This window comes from Dasypus novemcinctus, chromosome 12 (assembly GCF_030445035.2).
Source record: "Dasypus novemcinctus isolate mDasNov1 chromosome 12, mDasNov1.1.hap2, whole genome shotgun sequence".
In the NCBI taxonomy this organism is placed as follows: domain Eukaryota; kingdom Metazoa; phylum Chordata; class Mammalia; order Cingulata; family Dasypodidae; genus Dasypus; species Dasypus novemcinctus.
This window is the reverse complement of record NC_080684.1, coordinates 7479713-7500892: the sequence shown is the minus strand read 5'-3', so window position 1 is coordinate 7500892 and position 21180 is coordinate 7479713. Positions and strand designations below refer to the sequence as shown.

General features: G+C 36.8%; 1 protein-coding gene across 1 annotated transcript in view; it reads left to right on the top strand.

Annotated features, from left to right (window-relative positions):
- Window positions 1-21180, top strand: part of ABCD2 (ATP binding cassette subfamily D member 2) — a 75227-nt gene that overhangs the window by 33856 nt on the left and 20191 nt on the right. The window contains exons 7-8 of the mRNA XM_004471254.4: window positions 8216-8361; window positions 19965-20049. Of these exons, the coding sequence (XP_004471311.2) occupies window positions 8216-8361; window positions 19965-20049 (231 nt within the window). The remainder of the gene's footprint in view (window positions 1-8215; window positions 8362-19964; window positions 20050-21180) is intronic.

The following is a 21180-nucleotide window of genomic DNA, read 5'->3' as shown; positions in this document are numbered from 1 at the left end:
GCGTATAATCACATTGATAGGATACATCCAGAATGGGCAAATCCAGAGAGACGATGTTGACTAGTGGTTGCCAGGGGCGTGGGAGTGGGGTGACTTTTGGAGGTGATAAAAATGTTCTGGAATTAGATAGTGGCATTGCTTGCACAGTTGTGTGAATATGCTATAAAACCCTGAGTTGTACTTTTTAAAAGGATGAAATTTGTGATACGGGTTTTATGTCTCAATTAAAAAAAATAGGACCAAAGATATTTCTTACATGTGTGAAAGACCCCACTGAAAAAAATTATTTATGATTAGTTAAATATAAACATTTTGCTTTTCGAATAATAGTTATACCTGCTATAAAATAACCTTGTATTATCTATTCTTCAGTTAAATTATTTGTATATTATAAGAAAATAGGCAATTGATCTACAAAACATATTTTGTATAAAAGCATGGTTTACAAAACCTAATATCTCTCAATATGTGTGTATATGTGTATATAGTACATGTATGTAATGCTTACCCACCCACACATGCACACACACATATACAAATATTCCTATTCTTTATTCGTTTTTTTTCCTATGATCTTTTTATTTTTTTTAAATGTTACATTCAAAAAATTTAAGAGGTTCCCATATGCCCCTCCACCACCACTCCCCCCCATCCCGTTCCTCCCACATCAACAACCTCTTTCATTATTGTGGTGCCTTCATTGCATTTGGTGAATACATTTTGGAGCATTGCTGTGCCACATGGATTATAGTTTACATTGTAGTTTACACTCTCCCCCAGTCCATTCAGTGGGTTATGGCAGGATATATAATGTCCAGCATCTGAAATATTATTTAGGACAATTCCAAGTCCCAAAAATACCCCCACATCACATCTCTTTTTCCCTCTCCCTTCCCTCAGCAACTACTGTGGCCACTTTCCCCACATGAATGCTACAATTTCTTCCATTGCTAGAGTCACAATAGTTCCATAGTAGAATATCAGTAAGTCCACACTAATCCATATTTTATTCCTTCATCCTGTGAACCCTGGGATGGTGATGCCCATTCCACCTCTTTATCAAGAGGGGGCTTAGATTCCATATGGATGATGGATTTATTAGTTTTTTTTTTTTTTAACATTATTTTAAAAGAAGTTTTACATTACAGAAAAGTTACATTGAAAATATAGGGCATTCCCATATACCTTATCCCCTCCCCTCTCACATTTTCCCCTATTAATAACATCTTTCATTAGTGTGGTATATTTGTTACAATTGATGAACAAGTATTGAAGCATTGCCACTAACCAAGGTCTGTAGTTTACATTGTGGTTTACACTTTGCACCATACAATTTTATAGGTTTTGACAAAATAAATAATGGCCTGTAACCATCATTTCAGTGTCATGCAGAACAATTCCAGTGTCTCTCAAATGCCCCATGTTATACCTATTCTTCCCTCTCCCGCCCCTAAGAACCTCTGGTGACCACTATCTTTATATCAATTGTACAGGTTGTTTCATTACTAGAATAATTTTAATAATAAGTCTTCTTTGGTCCATAATTGCATTCTCTCTGTATGTTTGTTCATTCTTTAGTCTTGAGGATTTGGGGGTGGTGATGCCCACTCTGCTTCCATTTGAGAGGGTGCTTTAGATCCCATGGGGCAGATTGATGGAACTTTCTTGCTTGCAGTTGCAGATACTCTCTGTTTTTTGGGATGGGCATTGTCCATTGTCATCCTTTTGTTAATTATCCTGGGTGAGTCCAATGAACTGGAGAGTGGGTGTTGGCTCTAACGCTGCTGAGATTCTGGGCTCAACCAGCATATGAACAGCCAGAAGATTTAAGTCTCTGGGGCATATATTTAATGGGCATAGTGCTAATTACAGGTTCAAATAAAAGGGGCAGAAGAACCATGTGTAGGAAAATTATAAATGAGTCTGTTACATTGGTGAGATAGGTTAACATAGATTCCAAGGTAAGGCCCACTGACAGGGCGCCAAATTCCTGAGGTTGTCTGCCTTTCCTATAATGTTCAGATGTCTCTAGAGCCCTCAGAAACGCTTCTGCTTGGGGCATTGTTTACTGAGGCAGTCAGTAAGATCCTCCTGATATGTGTATAAGCATAACCTCTGGAAAGACTTCCCAACTCACTTTGAATTCGCTTAGCTATAAACACTCATTTGTATTTAATATTTCCCCCTTTTGGTCAAGGTCTTTTTCCAAATGCTTCGCTAGCTGGTGCTTAGAAATAATTCCTTGGTGCCAGGTAGGCCCATTCCCAGGAGTCATGTCCCTCATGGGGGGAAGGCAGTGAGACTATATGCTGAGTTCAGCTTAGAGAGGGGCCACATTTGAACAAGGAGGTTTTCAGGAAGTCACTCTTAGGCAATATATATTTCTAGGCTAAACTTCAATTTTACAAGAATGAGGTTCATAAGTATAAACATAATATCAAGGGCTTGGCGTATTGGTCTGTCCTTTTTAATTATGTACTCTAGAGATTCTTGCCACTCTATTAGAGAATGTAGACGTATACTCTGGGAAGAGAATTTAATCTTTTGTTGGTTATTGTGTGGGCCTCCATCCACTGAGATAACACCTCATGACTACATGCCCTATATTCCAGACAGGCATGGCCTGGGTGCATCCTTCCCCACACATCCCCCCAACACTGACATCCTGCACCAGTGATCCTCCTCTGCCATAGCTCTAATTTTTCTGTAGTCTGAAATCTCCCCCCCAAAAAAGCCAAAAAATTTTCTTGAGAGCTGGCACAGCAAGATGATGCAACAGAAAGAGACACAGAGGAGACATAATAAGAGACGCAGCAGATCAGGGAGCTGAAGTGGTGCAAGAAATGATCATCTCTCTCCCACTCCAGAAGGTCCCGGGATTGGCTACCAGAGCTGCTAATGAGAATACTACAAGCAGACACAGAAGAACACACAGTGAATGGACACAGAGAGCAGACAGTGGAGGGAGGGGGGAGAAATAAGTAAATAAATCTTTAAAAAAAAAAACTAAAATATGTGAAAGACTTGTACACAGAAAACTATATAATAATGTTGTTAAAGGAAATCGAAGATCTAAATAAATAGAAGAGGGAAACGGACTTTGGCCCAGTGGTTAGGGCGTCCGTCTACCACATGGGAGGTCCGCGGTTCAAGCCCCGGGCCTCCTTGACCCGTGTGGAGTTGGCCCATGCGCAGTGCTGATGCGCGCAAGGAGTGCCGTGCCCCACAGGGGTGTCCCCCGCGTAGGGGAGCCCCACGTGCAAGGAGTGCACCCATAAGGAGAGCCGCCCAGCGTGAAGGAGGGAGCAGCCTGCCGAGGAATGGCGCCGCCCACACTTCCCGTGCCGCTGACGACAACAGAAGCGGACAAAGAAACAAGACAACAAGACGCAGCAAAAAGACACAGAAAACAGACAACCGGGGGAGGGGAGGGGAATTAAATAAATAAAATAAAAAATTTAAAAAAAAAATAAAATAAAATAAATAAATAAATAAATAAATAGAAGAATATTACATGTTCATGGATTGGAAGACTAAATATCAATTAAATATCTGCCCTACCCAATAGAGTTACCAGATTTAATGCAATCCTAATAAAAATCACCACAGCATTTTTTACTGAACTGGGAAAGCCAATTATGAAATTAATTTGGAAGGGCAAGGGGCCCTAAACAGCCAAAAACATATTGTAAAAGAAAAATAAAATTGGAGGAATCACGCTACCTAACTTTAAAGCATACTGCAAAGCTACAGAGATCAAAACTGCATGGTGTTGGCACAAGGATAGACATACCAATGGAACTGAACTGAGTTTTGATATAGATCATCACTTAATCAACTGTTATTGGACAAGTCTACCAAACCCACTCAAATGGGAAAGAATGACCTGTTCATCAATCGATGCTGGGAGAACTGGATATCCATAGCCAAAGGACAGAGAAGTGATCACCATCTCAGACCCTCTACAAAAATTAACTCAAGGTGGATCAAAACCTGAATATAAGAGCCAAGACCATAAAGCTCCTAGAAGGTAATGTAGGGAAGCATCTTCAAGAACTTGTAGTAGGAAATGGTTTCATAAACCTTATACCTAAAGCTCGAGAAATGAAAGAAAAAAATAGATAAATAAGACCTTCTCAACCTTAAAAATTTTGCTCTTCAAAGGAGTTTGTCAAGAAAATGAAAAGGCAGTCAACTCAATGGGAAAAAATATTTGGGAAACACTTATCTGATAAGGGTCTAATATCCAGCTTATATAAAGAAATCCTACATCTTGAAAATAAAAAGACAAACAACCTGTTTTAAAAATGAGCTAGAGATTTGAATAGATACTTTTCCAAAGAGGAAATACAAAGGGCTAAAAAGCACATGAAAATATGCTCAACATCACTGGGTATTAAGGAAATGCAAATCAAAATTACAATGAGATACCATCTTACACCCATTAGACTGGTGGCTGTTAAAAGAACAGAGCTACAAGTGTGGGAGAGGATGTGGAGGAGGGGGAACCCTCATCCACTGCTGGTGGGAATGTAGAATGGTGCAGCCATTCTGCAGGACGGTTTGGCGGTTCAAAGGAAGCTAACTATAGAATTGCCATTGACCCAGCAGTCCCACTGCTGGGTATATATCCAAAAGAATTGAAAGCAGGGACGCAGACCGGTACGTGCTCACCAGTGTTCACGGCGGCATTATTCACTATCGGCGTAAGTTGTGAGCACCCCCAGGGTCCCTCAGCAGAAGAATGGATAAGCAAATTGTGGTATACACACACAATGGAATATTACTCAGCTGTAAGGAGGAATGCAGTATTAACACCCCGGATAACCTGGATCAGTCTTGAAGACCTTAAGTTGAGTGATGTAAAACTGATAAAAGAAAGCTGACTAGTATGTCAGGCCCTCAGTATTGAAGCATTGGAACTTAGTGGTTACTCTGTGTTCCAGGGGGAAGGAGAGGGAAGAATAGATGGAACATAGGGTATTTTTAGGGCATTGGAATTGTTCTGCACGATCTAGCAATAACAGATACAGGCCACTTTAAATTTCATCAAAACCTATGAAAGTGTACAATCCAAAATATAAACCATAATGTAAACCATTGACCATGGTTAGTGGCAATGCTTCATTCAGTTGTAATAAAAGTACTATACTCATGTAGGATGTTATTAATAAGGGGAAGATGTTAGAAGGGGAGGGGGTGTACTGTACGGGAATCCTCTATTTTCTATGTGACTTTCCTATAACCTAAAGCTTTGAAAATAAAGTGAAGAAAAGAAGGCACTAGGGAAACACATTCTTTTTTTAAAAAAGATTTATTTTTTATTTATTTCTCTCCCCTTCTCCCCCTCCCCACCCCCCCAGTGTCTGCTCTCTGTGTCCATTCTCTGTGTGTTCTTCTGTGTGTGCTTGTATTCTTGTCAGCAGCACTGGGACTCTGTGTCTCTTTTTATTGCATCATCTTGCTGCATCACCTCTCCGTGTGTGTGGTGCCACTTCTGGGCAGGCTGTGCTTTTTTTGTGTGGGGCACACTCCTTGCGCGCGGGGCTCCCCTACATGGGGAACACCCCTGCGTGGCAGGGCACTCCTTGTGCGCATCAGCACTGCACATGGGCCAGCTCCATACGGGTCAGGAGGCCCTGGGTTTGAACCCTGGACCTCCTATATCATTGGAGGACACTCTATCAGTTGAGCCAAATCCCCTTCCGCTACATATTCTTTTTTAATTAGGTCGTAGTAATCATATGTATTCTCCACTATATGCTTTGGGTTGTATTTCCAAAATCCAAGGGTATTCTAACAACTACATTGCAGTGATCAACGTCAGGAAATTTAACATTGATACAATACTAGTATCAAAGTTTACAGTCCAATTTCAAACATTGCCAATTATCCCAGTACTGCTCTTTATAGTAACTTGTTTTTCCCAGTACAGCCCACACTTGCATTTGGTTGTCATGGCTCTTTATTCCTGTAATCTGGAAGAGATCCTCAGCCCTTCTTTCTGCCGTATTTTTGACAGGTGCAGCATTGCTGTTTATTGGAAAGTCCCTCAGTTTGGGTTTGTTTAATAGTTTCACCATAGTGTGTTTCAGATTATGGATTTTTTGCAGAAATATTACCTTAATGATATTGTGTCCTTCTCAAAGGATAATATCAGGATGTATCAGATGTCAGTTTGTCCCATTATTGATAACGTTAACTTTAATCATATGGTTAAGGTGGTGTCCACCAGATTTCTCCACTATAAAGGTACTTTTCCCCTTTGCAAATAATAAATAATCTGTACAAAGATACTCTGAGAATGTGTAAATAAACTCTTCCCCAGCATCTTTTCATTGTGAGTTTAGTGTCTATTGACAAATTTAGCCTAATCAGTTATTACTAATCCAAAGGAGCCCTGCTTCCTTTTAAAAGGGAACAGTATTTAGAAATCAAGAGCAGGGTATTAAGTGCCATTGCTTTTGGGCCCTTTCAGTGGACAGTTTAGGAAATACGTTTTTTTGGTAAACAAAACAAAACAAATTCATACTGATACTCATTCAAATTCAGTATCAGAGAGATTTTTTCCCCCTTGTCTTGCTACATTCCGTGTTTGTATCTCCCTTCTCCCACAGTGAGAACCTTGGCTCCTAAATTATCAAAATATTTACTTATTTGGCCAATTCTACAATATACATAAAAGAGTTTCAGAATTGCTAGACCTATCTCATTACCAACAACAAACTTACTAAATAAGGTTCAAGATTTCTTTGTGGTTCTTTTGTTTACTATCTGCAGTTATGTAGTCAAAGAATTATATTCATAAATTACTTGGATTAGTTCTCTTTTTTTTGTTTCTTTTCTGTGTGATTATGTTATCTATTTGATCTTTTGATATACTACTTAATTCATTTGTTTATGTTTATATTCAATTTCAGGGTTTCTCCCTTTATTCTTGCTCATACAATTTTATATTTTGAATTCTTAACATTTTAACTTGGTACCAAAAATCAAACTATACTAAAATACTTAAAGATGTCATTCCCTCCCCTAGCCATTTCACTTTGTTTCTCCCATTTCCTGTGGATAATCCAGTGTCATTCGTTTTAGTTTTATGCTGTTTCCTTTTGTAAATATAGGCAGATATATTTATATTTTCTTGCATTACTTTCTTTTTACATAGACAATAGTATACTGTATATCAGTGGTTTTCACTGGAGGACAATTCTGTTCCCCATGAGACATTTGTCAATACATGGAGACATTTTTTGGTTGTCACCACTGGACAGGGTACTACTGTCATCTAGTTAGTAGGTTCTGCTAAACATATTACATCCGCAGAATAGCCCTTGACGACAAAGAATTATCCAGTTCAATATGTCAGCTGTTGGGTGGCCAATGTTGAGAAGCCCTGATACACATCTACTCCTGCACTTTACTTTTCGGTTTAATTTGTCATGGAAGTCACGCTTTAATAGTTCATAGAGATCTTCATTCTTTCATTCTTTTTTACAGCTGCATAGCAGATGAACCATAGTTTATTCAGTCACTCTCCTATGCATTTAGATTGTTTTCAGTATTTTGCAATTGCAAATAATATTGCAATAGAGAACTCTATGCATGGTTTTAGAAGTATATCTTCAGGGTAAATTCCGAGAACTAGTTTTAAGGGTAACTAATATGTTGTCTTACCAAAACCCCTCTGAAGGTGTTATAACATTTTATATTTTCACTCTCATATATGAGCATCTGTTTCCCCATAGACCTGGCTGAGTGAGTTGCCAAGCTTTTGAATTTTTGCCCATCTGATAAGTAAGGAACTGCATAGTTTTAATTTGCTTTTCTCTTATGAATGGCTTTTTTGTAAGTTTTTGTTTGTTTGCATCGATGGGTAAAACCCCCAAATTTTAAATATTTAACCCAAATAATTTTAGATGAACTACAGAAGCAATGTTTATCAAATATAGTGAAAGAAAGTATGGATTTCTACTTAAAATGCTAAACTTTTTTTTTAATAGAAATTTTTCCTGTGGCCATGTCTCAGTTTTTTATGTGAGCCTAACAGGGTATAATCCTACAGTGCCTTAGAGAGAAATATTCAATACCAGTTAACAAATGTAATTTTAGAAATGTGGTATTTAAAGTCTGCTTTGAAGTTTTTAGGTCACCAGGTCATCACACTAGCGAGCCACAGTGGCTTTCACAGGGTTCTCGTGGACTTGCTGTTTTACAGGCCGTATATGTCTCTTGGAAGTCTTCGTGATCAAGTCATTTATCCGGATTCCGTGGATGATATGCATGATAGAGGCTATACTGACCAAGACCTGGAATGCATCCTACACAACGTCCACCTCTATCACATAGTTCAAAGAGAAGGAGGTAACGCCAATCCATCTTTTTTTATGCATTTAACTTCTTTTTTAAAAATAGACTTGGGTAAATATTGGGTCTGTGGTTTCATTTGAATATAAGCTCTTATTTGAACATAAGCACACAGTAAAGTTGAATTTTATGGGTTTTATTTCTTTTTCATCCTTGACATCCCCTTTTTGGTTTGTATCATATTTCATGCAGTACACTAGACTTTTATCAAGTCTCCACACCACTGCAGCTAGCATTTGAAAAAGAGGACGTTTTTTTTTTCATATTTGAATATACAAGTATCCCTGAGGCAATTGTCAGTTTAAATGAATATAAAGTTTGTGTCTGAGTCACCTATCAAGCTCTCATCTTACATTTAACCAAATAATTGGAGAAGTAGGTGTTGCAGAATGTATTTCTTGTTTTCCGACCCACAGCATTACCAATACATACCTTTTCTTTCCTGAGCAGCAAATAATTAGATGATGTACAGAAACTTCTGTATTGTTGTTTTTTAGCATAATACATTTTCAAAAGAGTAGAAATAACACTTAATATGCATATGCATTTTTAAAAATAAATCTTCTCGTAGTAACACAAATATTTGATAGCTCATATAATTTGATAGCCTAGGAAAATAACAGAAATATAAAACGAGAATTCCAGGTTTCATTTTCCATGGATTTCGTGATCTGTTTCTCATGACAGTTGTATATTCAGAAGGAGCCCACGTAATTGGAAGTGTGGGCTTTGGCGTCAGAGAGGACCGAAATTGAATCCTAGCTAGCACTGTTCTCTGTATCTTCAAATTGTAAAATCAGGATAAATATGTACCTTATAACATAAGGCATTTGTGAAGATTAAAGAAGTCTATATGTAAAGGATTTGGTACAGTGGCACATTGTCAATACATAAGAATAGTAGTTAATGGAAATATTAGTAGTTGTAAGATGATACTATGCTATTTTACCTGTGTATGATGGTACTTGATATTTACACAGCGATTTCATGTGTTTATTTAATTTGATCCTTATAAGCAAATGAGGCAGGCCAGCGAGGTGGTGTTTGTAATTACTACTAATAGGGAATGCAGCTTATCTTTTTGTATCATATGGTTAACCCCTTACCATTTTCAAAACACTGGCAAAAACTGACAGAGTGGATGCTGCATGTTTATCTTGGGTAAGAATTTGGGGTTTGAAATCTAACAATCCAAAACGAAATTTATAATAAACATGGACTATTTTATCATTAAGAAGTCATTCAGGAGTTCTAAAACTATTTTGAAAAATGTTTCAACCTTAATATTGTAACAGTAATTGTGATGGTTTTTTGAGTGCTTACTATGTGGAATATACAGTATTAAGCAATTTACATGTATTATCTCATTTTCTACTCTTAACAGTCCAAAGAAAAGGTATTTGTTGCTTAGTTAAAAGATAGAATTAAAAACTACATTCCATTCCATCAAACAGGTTACAAAATAGGAAGAGTGTAAAGGGTTAACTAAAACAGTTTTGGCTTTTCTTGGAAGCAGGAAAATTACCCTTCTTATCTGGTTCACTCTCACTAAATCAGCATCAGAAACAATATTATGACTCAGAATTCTGATTTATGTGTTCTATGATCATGTAATATTGCCTACTAAAACTTTTGGGTTTGGTAAAACAAGGGACATGATTTATTAGAATATTTTAAGTTAAAGATTCCATTAACCCAAATATTTTTCTCATATTCCTGTTTTTGGGGGGTAGGGGAAGAACAACAATAGTAACAAAAAAGATCTTTCAAAGCCCAGAATATTTCTCCACTGTTTATAATTTTGAACCCATTTTTCAGATCTTTAATTACATTTCATAAATGCAATAAAATTCGGTCATAGAGGAAGTTTTGTTTCAGCAGTTTTCCCTAGAAGCAAGCACCTTAAATCCGATGGCATTGTGAGATTTTTTACCAATTTAAAAGTTATAAGGACATGTTTCTAAATCAATAGACAATTCCTAGACATTTGCACAAGGAAATATTAATAGTAGTCTTCTCTGGGAAGTGGGATTGGAGGTTTGATTGGGAAATAGGGGAATTTTCCTTTCATTCCAGATACTTTTGTATTGACAACTTTTAAAACATTGTATTAGTTTCATTATATTTCTTATTTAATTTTGGTACAGGTAATACTTTCACATAATTCAAAAATAAAAAAATATTTTAAAAATGTCCTCTTAGTAATAGGGTGGTATATAAGAACCCTGTCTATTATCCAAGCTTATTTATTTAAACCTACAGCTTCTCTAATTAAAAAAAAAAAGTATTAAGACAAGGAACTGACAATTTTTTTAAAATGTACTCTGAAAAAAACATCTTTATTCTGTTGGTTTCTTCCCATCCAGTATTCCTCAATAGGTTACTAATGATTTTAGTTTCTTGTTTATACTTTTAGTTTTTTTATGCAATGCATTTTGTAATGATAATTTTAAAGGAAGAAGACAATAAGAAATATATATATATATTTTTAAAGATTTATTTTGTTTATTTCCCTCTCCTTCCCCCCCCCCCCCCACCAAGTTGTCTGTTCTCTGTGTCCATTTGCTGTGTGCTGTTGTTTTTGTCTGCTTCTGTTGTTGTCAGCGGCATGGGAATCTGTGTTTCTTTTTGTTGCGTCATCTTGCTGCGTCAGCTCTCCATGTGGGTGGCACAATTCCTGGGCAGGCTGCACTTTCTTTCGTCCTGGGCGGCTCTCCTTAAGGGGCGCACTTCTTGCTTGTGGGGCTCCCCTACGCAGGAGACACCTCTGTGTGGCAGGGCACTCCTTGCGCGCATCAGCACCGCGCATGGGCCAGCTCCACACAGGTCAAGGAGGCCTGGGGTTTGAACTGCGGACCTCCCATGTGGTAGGTGGACGCCCTAACCACTGGGCCAAGTCCACTTCCCAAGAAATATATTTAAAAGATTCATTTTATGTTTAACCATTAGTGTATATTATTCTGTGAAATGGATATATACTTTTGCTTTGAACTTTTGGTTGTCAAAAGTCCACATTTTCATTCTGACCAAAAGAAGAATCAAATAATTATTCTGATAATTTGACTTTTCATATACCAAGTTCACGTAAAATCATGAAGACTCGATTTCCTATTTTCTTTCCCTTTGACCAAGTTTATTTACAAGTTTCATAATGTTGAAAATTCAGCTGAAGAAGAAAAGAGGGCAAAGAGCATGGAGTTTTCCCAAATGGGAGAGTTAAGCCCTGAATACTTAAGATTTGGAAGTGCTGCTTTAAGTGCTTGTCATGTTTTGGCATTCAGTTTCCTTTTTGAAAGTCAGGCTTTAACTATTTTCATCTGTTTTTTTATTTTCCTACCCCAGAAAAAGATGTGATACGACCTTCTTTCTAATTGGCCTATGGTTTTGTTTTTCAATAATTTTTTTCTGATTCCAAAAGTCAGATCTGCTTATCATAAAAATGTGTAAATTAGAAAGTTAATGTCTGATAATTCCACCCCCGGAGATATGTGTGTGTTTATTTACAGAAGTGTGATCATAATATAATATGGCAACTTGGTTTTTCATATTTTAAAAATTATCTTTACCATATGTCCATATCAGTATGAATAGATCTAATTTTTTTAAAATGGAAGACTTGCTTTTTGAATTAATATCCAACAGAAAGTCAGTAGTTAAAATAATGTAGGAGGTCATAGATAAATTATAAAAGCATCAGATAAAGTAGATTTAAATCCTAGCTATGAAACCTAGCTGTATAAATAAAGACGTCACAAATTTCAGTTTGCTCACTTGTAGAATGCAAGTAATAATATTTATTTCATAAGGTTGTGGAATATATAATGACACAACTCACATAAAGTCTTAGACACATGAAAGCCATTAAGAGGTAGTTCCTGTCTTACCTCATGTCAGCTTGGCAATTGACTTATGCAAATTTGTTGGTCATTTCCCCCACCTATCTACCCTTTGGGGATACTGAAAATAAATTTTTCTAGGTGTCTGTATTTAGAATCCTTAGAATATGATTTGTCAGTATAAGGTATTATTACCATTAAGAGACTATCAAGGGGCAGAAAGTGGGAGATGGCAGAGTGGGAAGCCCCAGGAATCAGCCCCTCCACCAGAACAGCTATGATACAGGCGGGAGTTAACTGAATCAACTATTGAAACTCCAGAGTCCACTAGATCATTGACTAGCACCCAGGGAAGAACAGGAGGAAGAAGCCGGTAAATTCCAGAAAACTGTCCTCTCCATGGACAGTTACCACTGCCCAGCCGATACTCTGAGGGCAAGCGGCTATAGTGTCCAGCCCCTAGTGTAGTGAGCTGGTGCCAGAGAGTGATGTAAAAATCCACTTCCCCAAGACCCAGGGGCGGGGCACTGGCTGGTTGGTGATCACTGCTTTTTATCAGCTGCTTGGGATCACTGAGGACCCTGCTCTGAGGGCAGCCATCGTTACCCCACCCTGGACAAAGGCAGCAGAGGAGACATAAAGAGTGTATGCTTCCTCAGAGCTGCAGAGGACAGCTGAAAGGCTGTATTTACTGGGAAGGGGCTAAGTGAAGAAAGCATAGCATTAGGGAACCCTGGGAGAAGACCCAGGCACCTTTCCTGAATCCTCCTTTGTTCCTTCCCCTGGGGAATTTGAAAGTTTGGAGGCAGCTGGCACTCTTTTGTGGGTCCCTGAGCTTGTTCCTTTTGAGAAAGACTGCTGGGGAAACCTCATGGTCCCCCTCCCAGAGTGTGCCCTCTAGGCAAAAGCAGCTTGAGACAATGAAGGCAGCTAAGAAAAAAAATGAGGTGGAAGGCCTGGGAAAAAGGCTTGCCTGCTTTAAGCCCTGCAGTGGAACATCCTGGAAGAAGGGGAGGATCTGTTTCCTGGGAAGTAGAGGGAACAGTAAAAACACCTGTAAACGGGAGCTCCCAAGGCCATTAGTAAGCACTCTAGGATAAGATGCAGGGGCCCAGAGTGGACAGGGAGGATTCTGACTTCCTGATAGGAGGGCAGAGCTCTCAGGGACAGCACCAGTCAATGCAAAACCAATTTGCGAACATGGTGAGAGGTGGGTTTTTTTTGTAGTTTTACTTGGTTTTGTTAGTTCCTGACACTCAAGAAAATCTCTGTCATATCACCTGCTGGTTATAAAATGGAGAAACAAACATCTCATGAAATAAATCCCAGAGTTAACTTTTAAAATATACCATGTGCAACAAAAGATTACAAGACAAACAAAGAAACAGGAAATGACGCTCATACAAAAACAAAGATAAAAAGCCAGAAAACACCTATGAAGAAGACTGGACTGTGGAACACTGGACAAAGATTTTTAAAAATGATCTTTAATATACTCAAGGAAATGAAGGAAAATACCAAAAAAGAACTATAAGCTATCAGGAAAACAGTCAATATGCTTAAGGAGATGAAAGAAAATACAAGGAGAGAACTAAAGGATATCAGGAAAACAATGACTGAGTAATGAAAGGATTGCATTACAAAGAATGAAATTTTAAAAAGGAGCCAAACAGAACTATTGGAATTGAGACCTTAACAACTAAAGTGGAAAATGCCCAGAAGGGTTTCAACAGTAGATTGGATCTGGCAGAAGAAAGAATCAATGAACTCAAGGACAAGACAATTGAAATGAGTCCAGCTGAGAAGCAGGAAGAAAAAAGAATTATAAAAAGCTAAAATACCCTAAGTGACCTCTGATATACAATCAAGCTCACTAATATATGCATTATGAGAGCCCCAGGAGGAAAAGAAAGGGACAGAAGAAATTTTCAAAGAAACAGTAACAGAAAACTTTCCAAATGTAACAAAAGACATGAATATGCACACCCAAGAAGCCCAGAGAACAACAAACAGGATGATCATAAAGAAGTATAAGCTCTATCATGTATTGCTCAGAATGTCAAATGCAAGGGAGAGTTCTGAAGTTGCAAGAGAAAAGCAATGTGTTTCATACAAGAGAGTCACAGTTAGATTAAGTGCCATAGTCTCATCAGAAGCAATGCAGGCAAAAGGGAGTGTGTTGAAATACTTAAAGTGCTGAAAGAAAATAATTACCAACCAAGAATCTTTAAAAAATGAGGGAGAAATAAAGTCATTTCCAAATAAACAAAAGCTAAAGAAGTTTGGCACCAGTAGACTTGCCCTAATAGGGATACTAAAGGGAAAGGAAGGACACTAGACAGTGGATCAAAGCAGTTTAAAGAAATAAACACCTCTGGTAAAGGTAACCATTTGGGTAGCTATAAATTCCAGTAATATGGTGTTGTATTTTTTTATATGTAACTCCATTTCTTACTTCCTACAGGTGCTAAAATGCAAATTCATAAAAATGATAAATTTATGGTTTTAGACATACAGTGTTCAAAGATACCATTTGGAACAAGGTCAAAAAAAGGTTGGTAGACAGAGATGTATAGGAACAGTGTAGGTGTATAGTATTGAAGATAAGTTGGAATCAAATATGATTGTTATATATTAAGGATGTTAAATTTTAACCCCATGGTAACCACAAAGAAAGTACATGAAAAATATATCCAGATAGAAATGAGATGGGCCTTAATATGGTACAATAAGAAAAATTGAATAAGTATGAAAATGGACATTAATGGAAGAACTGAGGAACAGAAATTGTATAAGACTTACAAAGACAATGGCAGAAGAAAGTGCTACAATATCAGTGTTAACTTTAAATGTAGATGGATTAAACTTTCCAATAAAAAAGCAGAGATTGGCAGAATGGATAAAAAAGCATGACCCAACTATATGATCTTTACAAAAAAACTTATCCTAAATTCAAAGGCATAGGTAGGTTGAAAGTGAAAGGATGGCAAAAACTATACCATGCAGGTAGTAACCAAAAGAGAGCTGGGGTAGCTATGCTAATATCAGATAAAACAGACTAAGTAAAAAACTGTTATGAGGTTCAAAGATAGTCATTATATACTGATAAAGGGGTCATTGCAACAAGAAATAAAAAATTATAAGTATATATGCACCTAACAGCAGAGCCCCAAAATATATGAAGCAAATACTGACAGATTTGAAAGGAGAAATAAACAGGTCTACATTAATAGTGGGAGGCTTTAGTATACCACTTTCAATAATAGATACAACTTTTACTGATAGACAAAAAAATCAATAAGGAAATACAAGACTTGAATGATGCTATAAACCAACTAGACCTAACAGACATATATAGATCACTTCACCCATCAGCAACAATGCACATCTTCTGGAGTGCACATGGGTCATTCTACAGTACAGACCATGTGTTAGGTCACAAAACAAGCCTCAATTCAAAAATATTGAAATCATACTATGTATTTTCTCTGACCACATGGAATGAAGCTAGAAATCAATAACAGAAGGAAAAATAGAAAATTCACAAATATGTGAAAATGAAACATCACACTCTAAAACAACCAGGGGGTTAAAGAGAAAATCAGAAATGAAATCTATGTAATCTAAATATATATTTTTTTTTTTATTAAAAACTTTAAAAAAAAAAACCTTATGGGATGAAGCAAAGATAGTTTTGAGAGGGAAATTTATAGTTCTAAATGCTTGTATTAAAGAGAAGCAGATGTAGCTCAAGTGATTGAGCACCTGCTTCCCCCCATGTACGAGGTCCTGAGTTTGTTCATCAGTGCCTCAAAAAAAAAAAAAAAAAAAAAAAGAGGAGGAAAAGAAGGAGGAGGAAGAGAATTTCAAATCAGAGACCTAAACTCAAAACCGGAAGGACTAGGGGGAAAAAAAAAAAGAGCAAACTAAATCCAAAGCAAGCAGAAGGAAATGACAAAGATAAGAGTGGAGACAAATGAAATAGAAATTTAAAAAACAATAGAACCAACAAAACCAAAAGTTGGTTCTTTGAAAAGTAAATAAAACTGACAAAACTTTGACTAGGTTAACAAAGAAAAAGAGAGGATACCTACTGAATCACAAATGAAAAGGGAGACATTACTTCTGACCTCACTGAAATAAAAAGGAGTATAACACAAAAATAACCTACATAGACAAAAGAAGAAATAGAAGATCTCAACTAATCAATAACTAGTAAAGAGAGTAGATCAGTTGTCACAACCTCCCAACAAAGAAAAGTCCAGGACCAGATGGCTTGATGAGAATTTTACCAAACATTCAAAGAAGAATTAAAACCAGTTTTGCTCAAATGCCTCCAAAAAATTTAAAGAGAAAGGAGTGCTCCCTAATTCATTCCATTAGACCAACATTACCCTCATATCAAAGCCAGGTAAAGATACCACAAGTAAAGAAAATTACAGACCAGTATCTCATGAATATAAATGCAAAAGTCCTTAACAAAATACCAGCAAACCAAATCCAACAACATATTAAAGTATTTTACACTGTAATCAAGTGGCATATATCCCAGATATGCAAATTTAGTTCAACATAAGAAAATAAATGAATGTAATACACTACATTAACAGAATGAAGAGTAAAAACACATGGTCATCCAAGTTGACACAAAAAGGCATTTGACAAAACTCAGCTCTCCTTTGTGATAAAAATTCTCAGAACACTAGGAATAGAAAAAAATTTCCTCAACATGATAAAGGGCTTATATGAAGAACCCTCAGCTAAATCGTACCCAATGGTGAAAGACAGAGATTTCCCTTTATGATCATGAACAAGATAAGGACACCCATAGTCACCACTATAATTCAACATTATACTGGAAGTTCTAGCTAGAGCAATTAGGCAAGAAAAAAAAATAAAAGCTACCCAAATTGGAAAGGAAGAAGTAAAACTTTCCCTACTTGTACATGGCATAATTCTATATACAGAAGATTCTGAAAAAACCACATCAAAGCTCTTAGAACTAATAAATGAATTCAGCGAAGTCACAAGGTACAAGATCAAAACCCTAACATCAGTAGTGTTTATATACACAAGGATTGAACGATTGGAAGAAGAGTCAAGAAAAAAAATTCCATTCACAATAGCAACTAAAAGAATCAAATGTCTGGGAATTAATTTAACCAAGGATATACAGAAAACTACAAAACATAGCTAAAGGAAATCAAAGGAGACTTACATAAATGGAGACATTCCAGGTTCATATATTGTGAGACTAAATATTAAGATGTCAGTTCTACCCCAAAGCAATTTACTAATGCAGCACAATTCCAAACCCTTTCTCTGCAGAAATGGAAAAGCTAGTCATCAAATTTATATGGAAGAGTAAGAGGCCGTAATATCCAAAGCCATCTTGAAAACAAAGAAGGAAATTGGAGGACTCATACTTCTGGATCTTGAAATTTAGTACAAAGTCACAGTAATAAAAACAGCATGCTACTGGCACAAGGGCATAATTTTATTCCATTATAGACCAATAGAATAAAATTGAGAGTTCAGAAACCAACCATCACATTTATGGTCAAATGATATTTGATAAGGGGGTAAAGACCACTCAGTTGGGAAAAATAGTCTTTTCAACAAATAGTGTTGGGAAGATTGGATCTCCATTTGCAAATGAAAGGATTTGCCTAATAAAAAAATCAACCAAAAATGGATCAAAGACTTAAATATTTAAGAGCCAGAATGGTCAAACTTCTGGAAGAAAACATAGGGAAGCATCTTGAGGATATTGTGTTACAGCAATGGTTTCTTAGACTTTATGTCCAAAGCAAATGCTTTAATTTTAAGAAAAAATTAAAAACATCAAAATTAAATATTTTTGTACCTCAAAGGACTTTATCATGAAAGTAAAATGGTGGCCTACACAATGGAAGAAAATATTTGGAAACTACATATCTGATAAAGGTTTAATATCCAGAATACTTAAGAAATCCTTAAACTTAACAACATAAAGACAAATAACCAATTTTAAAATGGGCAAAAGAATGGAATAGTCATCTTTCTAAAGAAGATATACAAATCGCCAAAAAGCACATAGAAGATGCTCAAAATCATTAGCCATTAAAAAGATGCAACTCACAACCACAATGAGATACCATTTCATATCCACCAGAATGGTTGCTATTTAAAAAGCAGAAAATTTCAAGTGTTGGAAAGATTGCTGAGAAATAGGAATAATCTTTTATTACTGGTGGCAATATAAAATGGTACAGCCACTGGGGAAAACAGTTTGGTGATTTCTCAGAATAAGTATAGAGTTACCATATGAGCTAATGTTTTCTTTTCCTAGGCTGCTGTAGCAAATAACATGAAATGGGTTTGCTTAAACAATTAGGAATTTATTCAGTAACAATTTTGAAGTTAGGCACGTGTCCAAATGAAGTCATCAAGGCAATGCTTTCTTCCCAGGCTGCCTTCAACCCTGACTCCTCTGTCACATGGCAAGGCACATGGCGGCATCTGCTGATTTCTCCCTTCTCTTCCAGGTTTCAGTGATTTCAGTTTCTTGCTTCTCTCTCTCTCTCTTTCTCCCGCTCTCTCGCTCTCTGTCTCGCGCTCTCTCTCTCTCTCTTTCTCTCTGTCTCTGTCTCTGTCTCTCTCTCTCCATTCCATTTATACGGACTCCGGTAATAGGATTAAGACCCATCCTGAATTAGGAAGGTCGCTTCTTAACTGAAGTAGCCTCATCTGAAGGTCCTACTTATAATGGGTTTACACCCACAGAAAGGGGTTAGCTTTAAGAACATGTTTTTCTAGGGTAAATACAGTTCCAAAGCAGCTCAGCTGGTAATCCCACTTCTAGGTATATACCCAAAAGAATTGTAAGGAGGGACTCAAAAAGATATTTGTGTATCTTTGTTCCTAGCAGCGTTATTCACAATTACCAAAGTTGGAAGCAATGTGAATGTCCATCAGTCAGTAAATGGATATGCAAATGTTGTCTATAAACATGATGGAATATTATTCAGCCTTAAAAAGGAGTGAAGTCCTGATACATGCAACAACAGGAATGAACCATAAGACATCATGCTGAGTGAAATAAGCCAGATACAAAAGTACAAACATTGTATGATCTCACTGGTTTGAAATAATTAGAATATATCAAAGTCATGCAGTCAGAATCTAGAATATAGATTATCACAGGATGGGGTGGGGATAAGGAATAGGGAGTTAAGGCTTAAAATGTATAGAGTTTCTATTTGGAATTTTGGAAAAGTTTTGGAAATGGATGGTAGCAATGGTAATACAATGATGTGAACATAATTAACAACACTGAATTATTTACTTGCATGGGATTTAAAGGGAAAATTTTAGGTTGTATTATTATATATTTTACTAGAATACAAATTTTAAAAATCCATGGAACTGCATAACACAAACAGAGGACCATAACTTGAACTATGGACCATAGTTAATAGTACAATTATAAAAATATGCTTTCATCTATTGTAACAAATAGATGCAGGGTAGGGTGATATATGGAAAGTCTGTAATTTATGCATTATTCTTCTGTAAACCTACAACTTTTCTAATTAAAAAAGAGAGTATCAAGTGTAAAACAAAATGCATATGCATGAGGCTCTCTAGTTTATCCAAGTAAATTTTCTGTAAAATACCATTTTCTCTGTGTTAATAATCTAAACTTGCCAAGAACCACTTATCCAGGGAAGAAACAGTAACTCACAAATGATTCATAAAATTAAAATATTTTATTTTTTTAAGGATGGGATGCTGTTATGGACTGGAAAGATGTCCTGTCAGGAGGGGAAAAGCAACGAATGGGCATGGCTCGCATGTTTTATCATAAGTAAGTATGCTATTCTCAGGTAACTACTATTTCATTTTCCCTCTATGAAAGATGAATTTTCTAAAAGGTTTTTGCTTATATTTATGGGTTAATGATGTTACCTTAATTCTCAGTTTTCTAGAGGTGTTTTTGCTGCTAACCATGGTACACTTTACACTTTGTACCACTCAATTTTATAAGTTTTGACAAAAAGTATAATGGCTTGTATCCATCATTGAAACAAAATACAGGACAATTCCAGTGTCCCCAAAATGCCCTATGTAACACATATTCTTCCCTCTCCCTCCCCTCAGAACCTCTGGTGACCACTGTCTTTTTATCAATGTTACAAGTTCTTCCATTACTAGAATAATAATTAGTCTACTTTGATCCATAGTTGCATTCCCCTTATGTTTGTTCATTCCTCAATCTTGAGGATTTGGGGATGGTGGTGCCCACTCTGCTTCCAGTTGAGAGACCCCATGGGGCAGATGGATGGAACTCTCTTGCCTGCAGTTGTAGATACTCTCTGGATTTTGGGATGGGTATTGTCCATCATCGGGGGGGAGGCAGTGAGCTTATATGCTAAGTTTGGCTTAGAGAGAGGCCACATTTGAGCATCAAGGAAATTTTCAGGAGGTAACTCTTAGGCAATATTTACTGGTAGGCTAAGTTTCAATTTTACAAGAACAGGGTTCCTAAGTACAAGCATTAATATGAATGGGATGGCGTAAAATCTGTCCTCTTTCTCTAGGCACTGCCTATGTACTCTTGAGATTCTTCTCACCTATTAGAGAATGTAGCAGGACTCCCCAGGAAAGGATTTAATGTTTTGTTGGTTGTTGTGTGGGTCTCCACCCACTGAGATAACACACCCCATGACCACATGGCAACATTCATATTCCATAAAGGCATGCCCCTGGTACAGCCTTCCCCACACAGACACCCTGCATCAGTGACCCTCCCCTGTCGGAGTTGTAACTTTTCTGTAATCCAAACCCTCCCCGAAAACAAAGCCAATTTTTTTTTTCATTTTGCCTTTCATCACTATAAGATCTATTATCTTTTATGTAAATTGACAATTTCCTCTGTATGTTTACCCAGTATCTTATTTTCCTCACTTTATTTTCAAAGAAGCTTTAGGTTACAGAA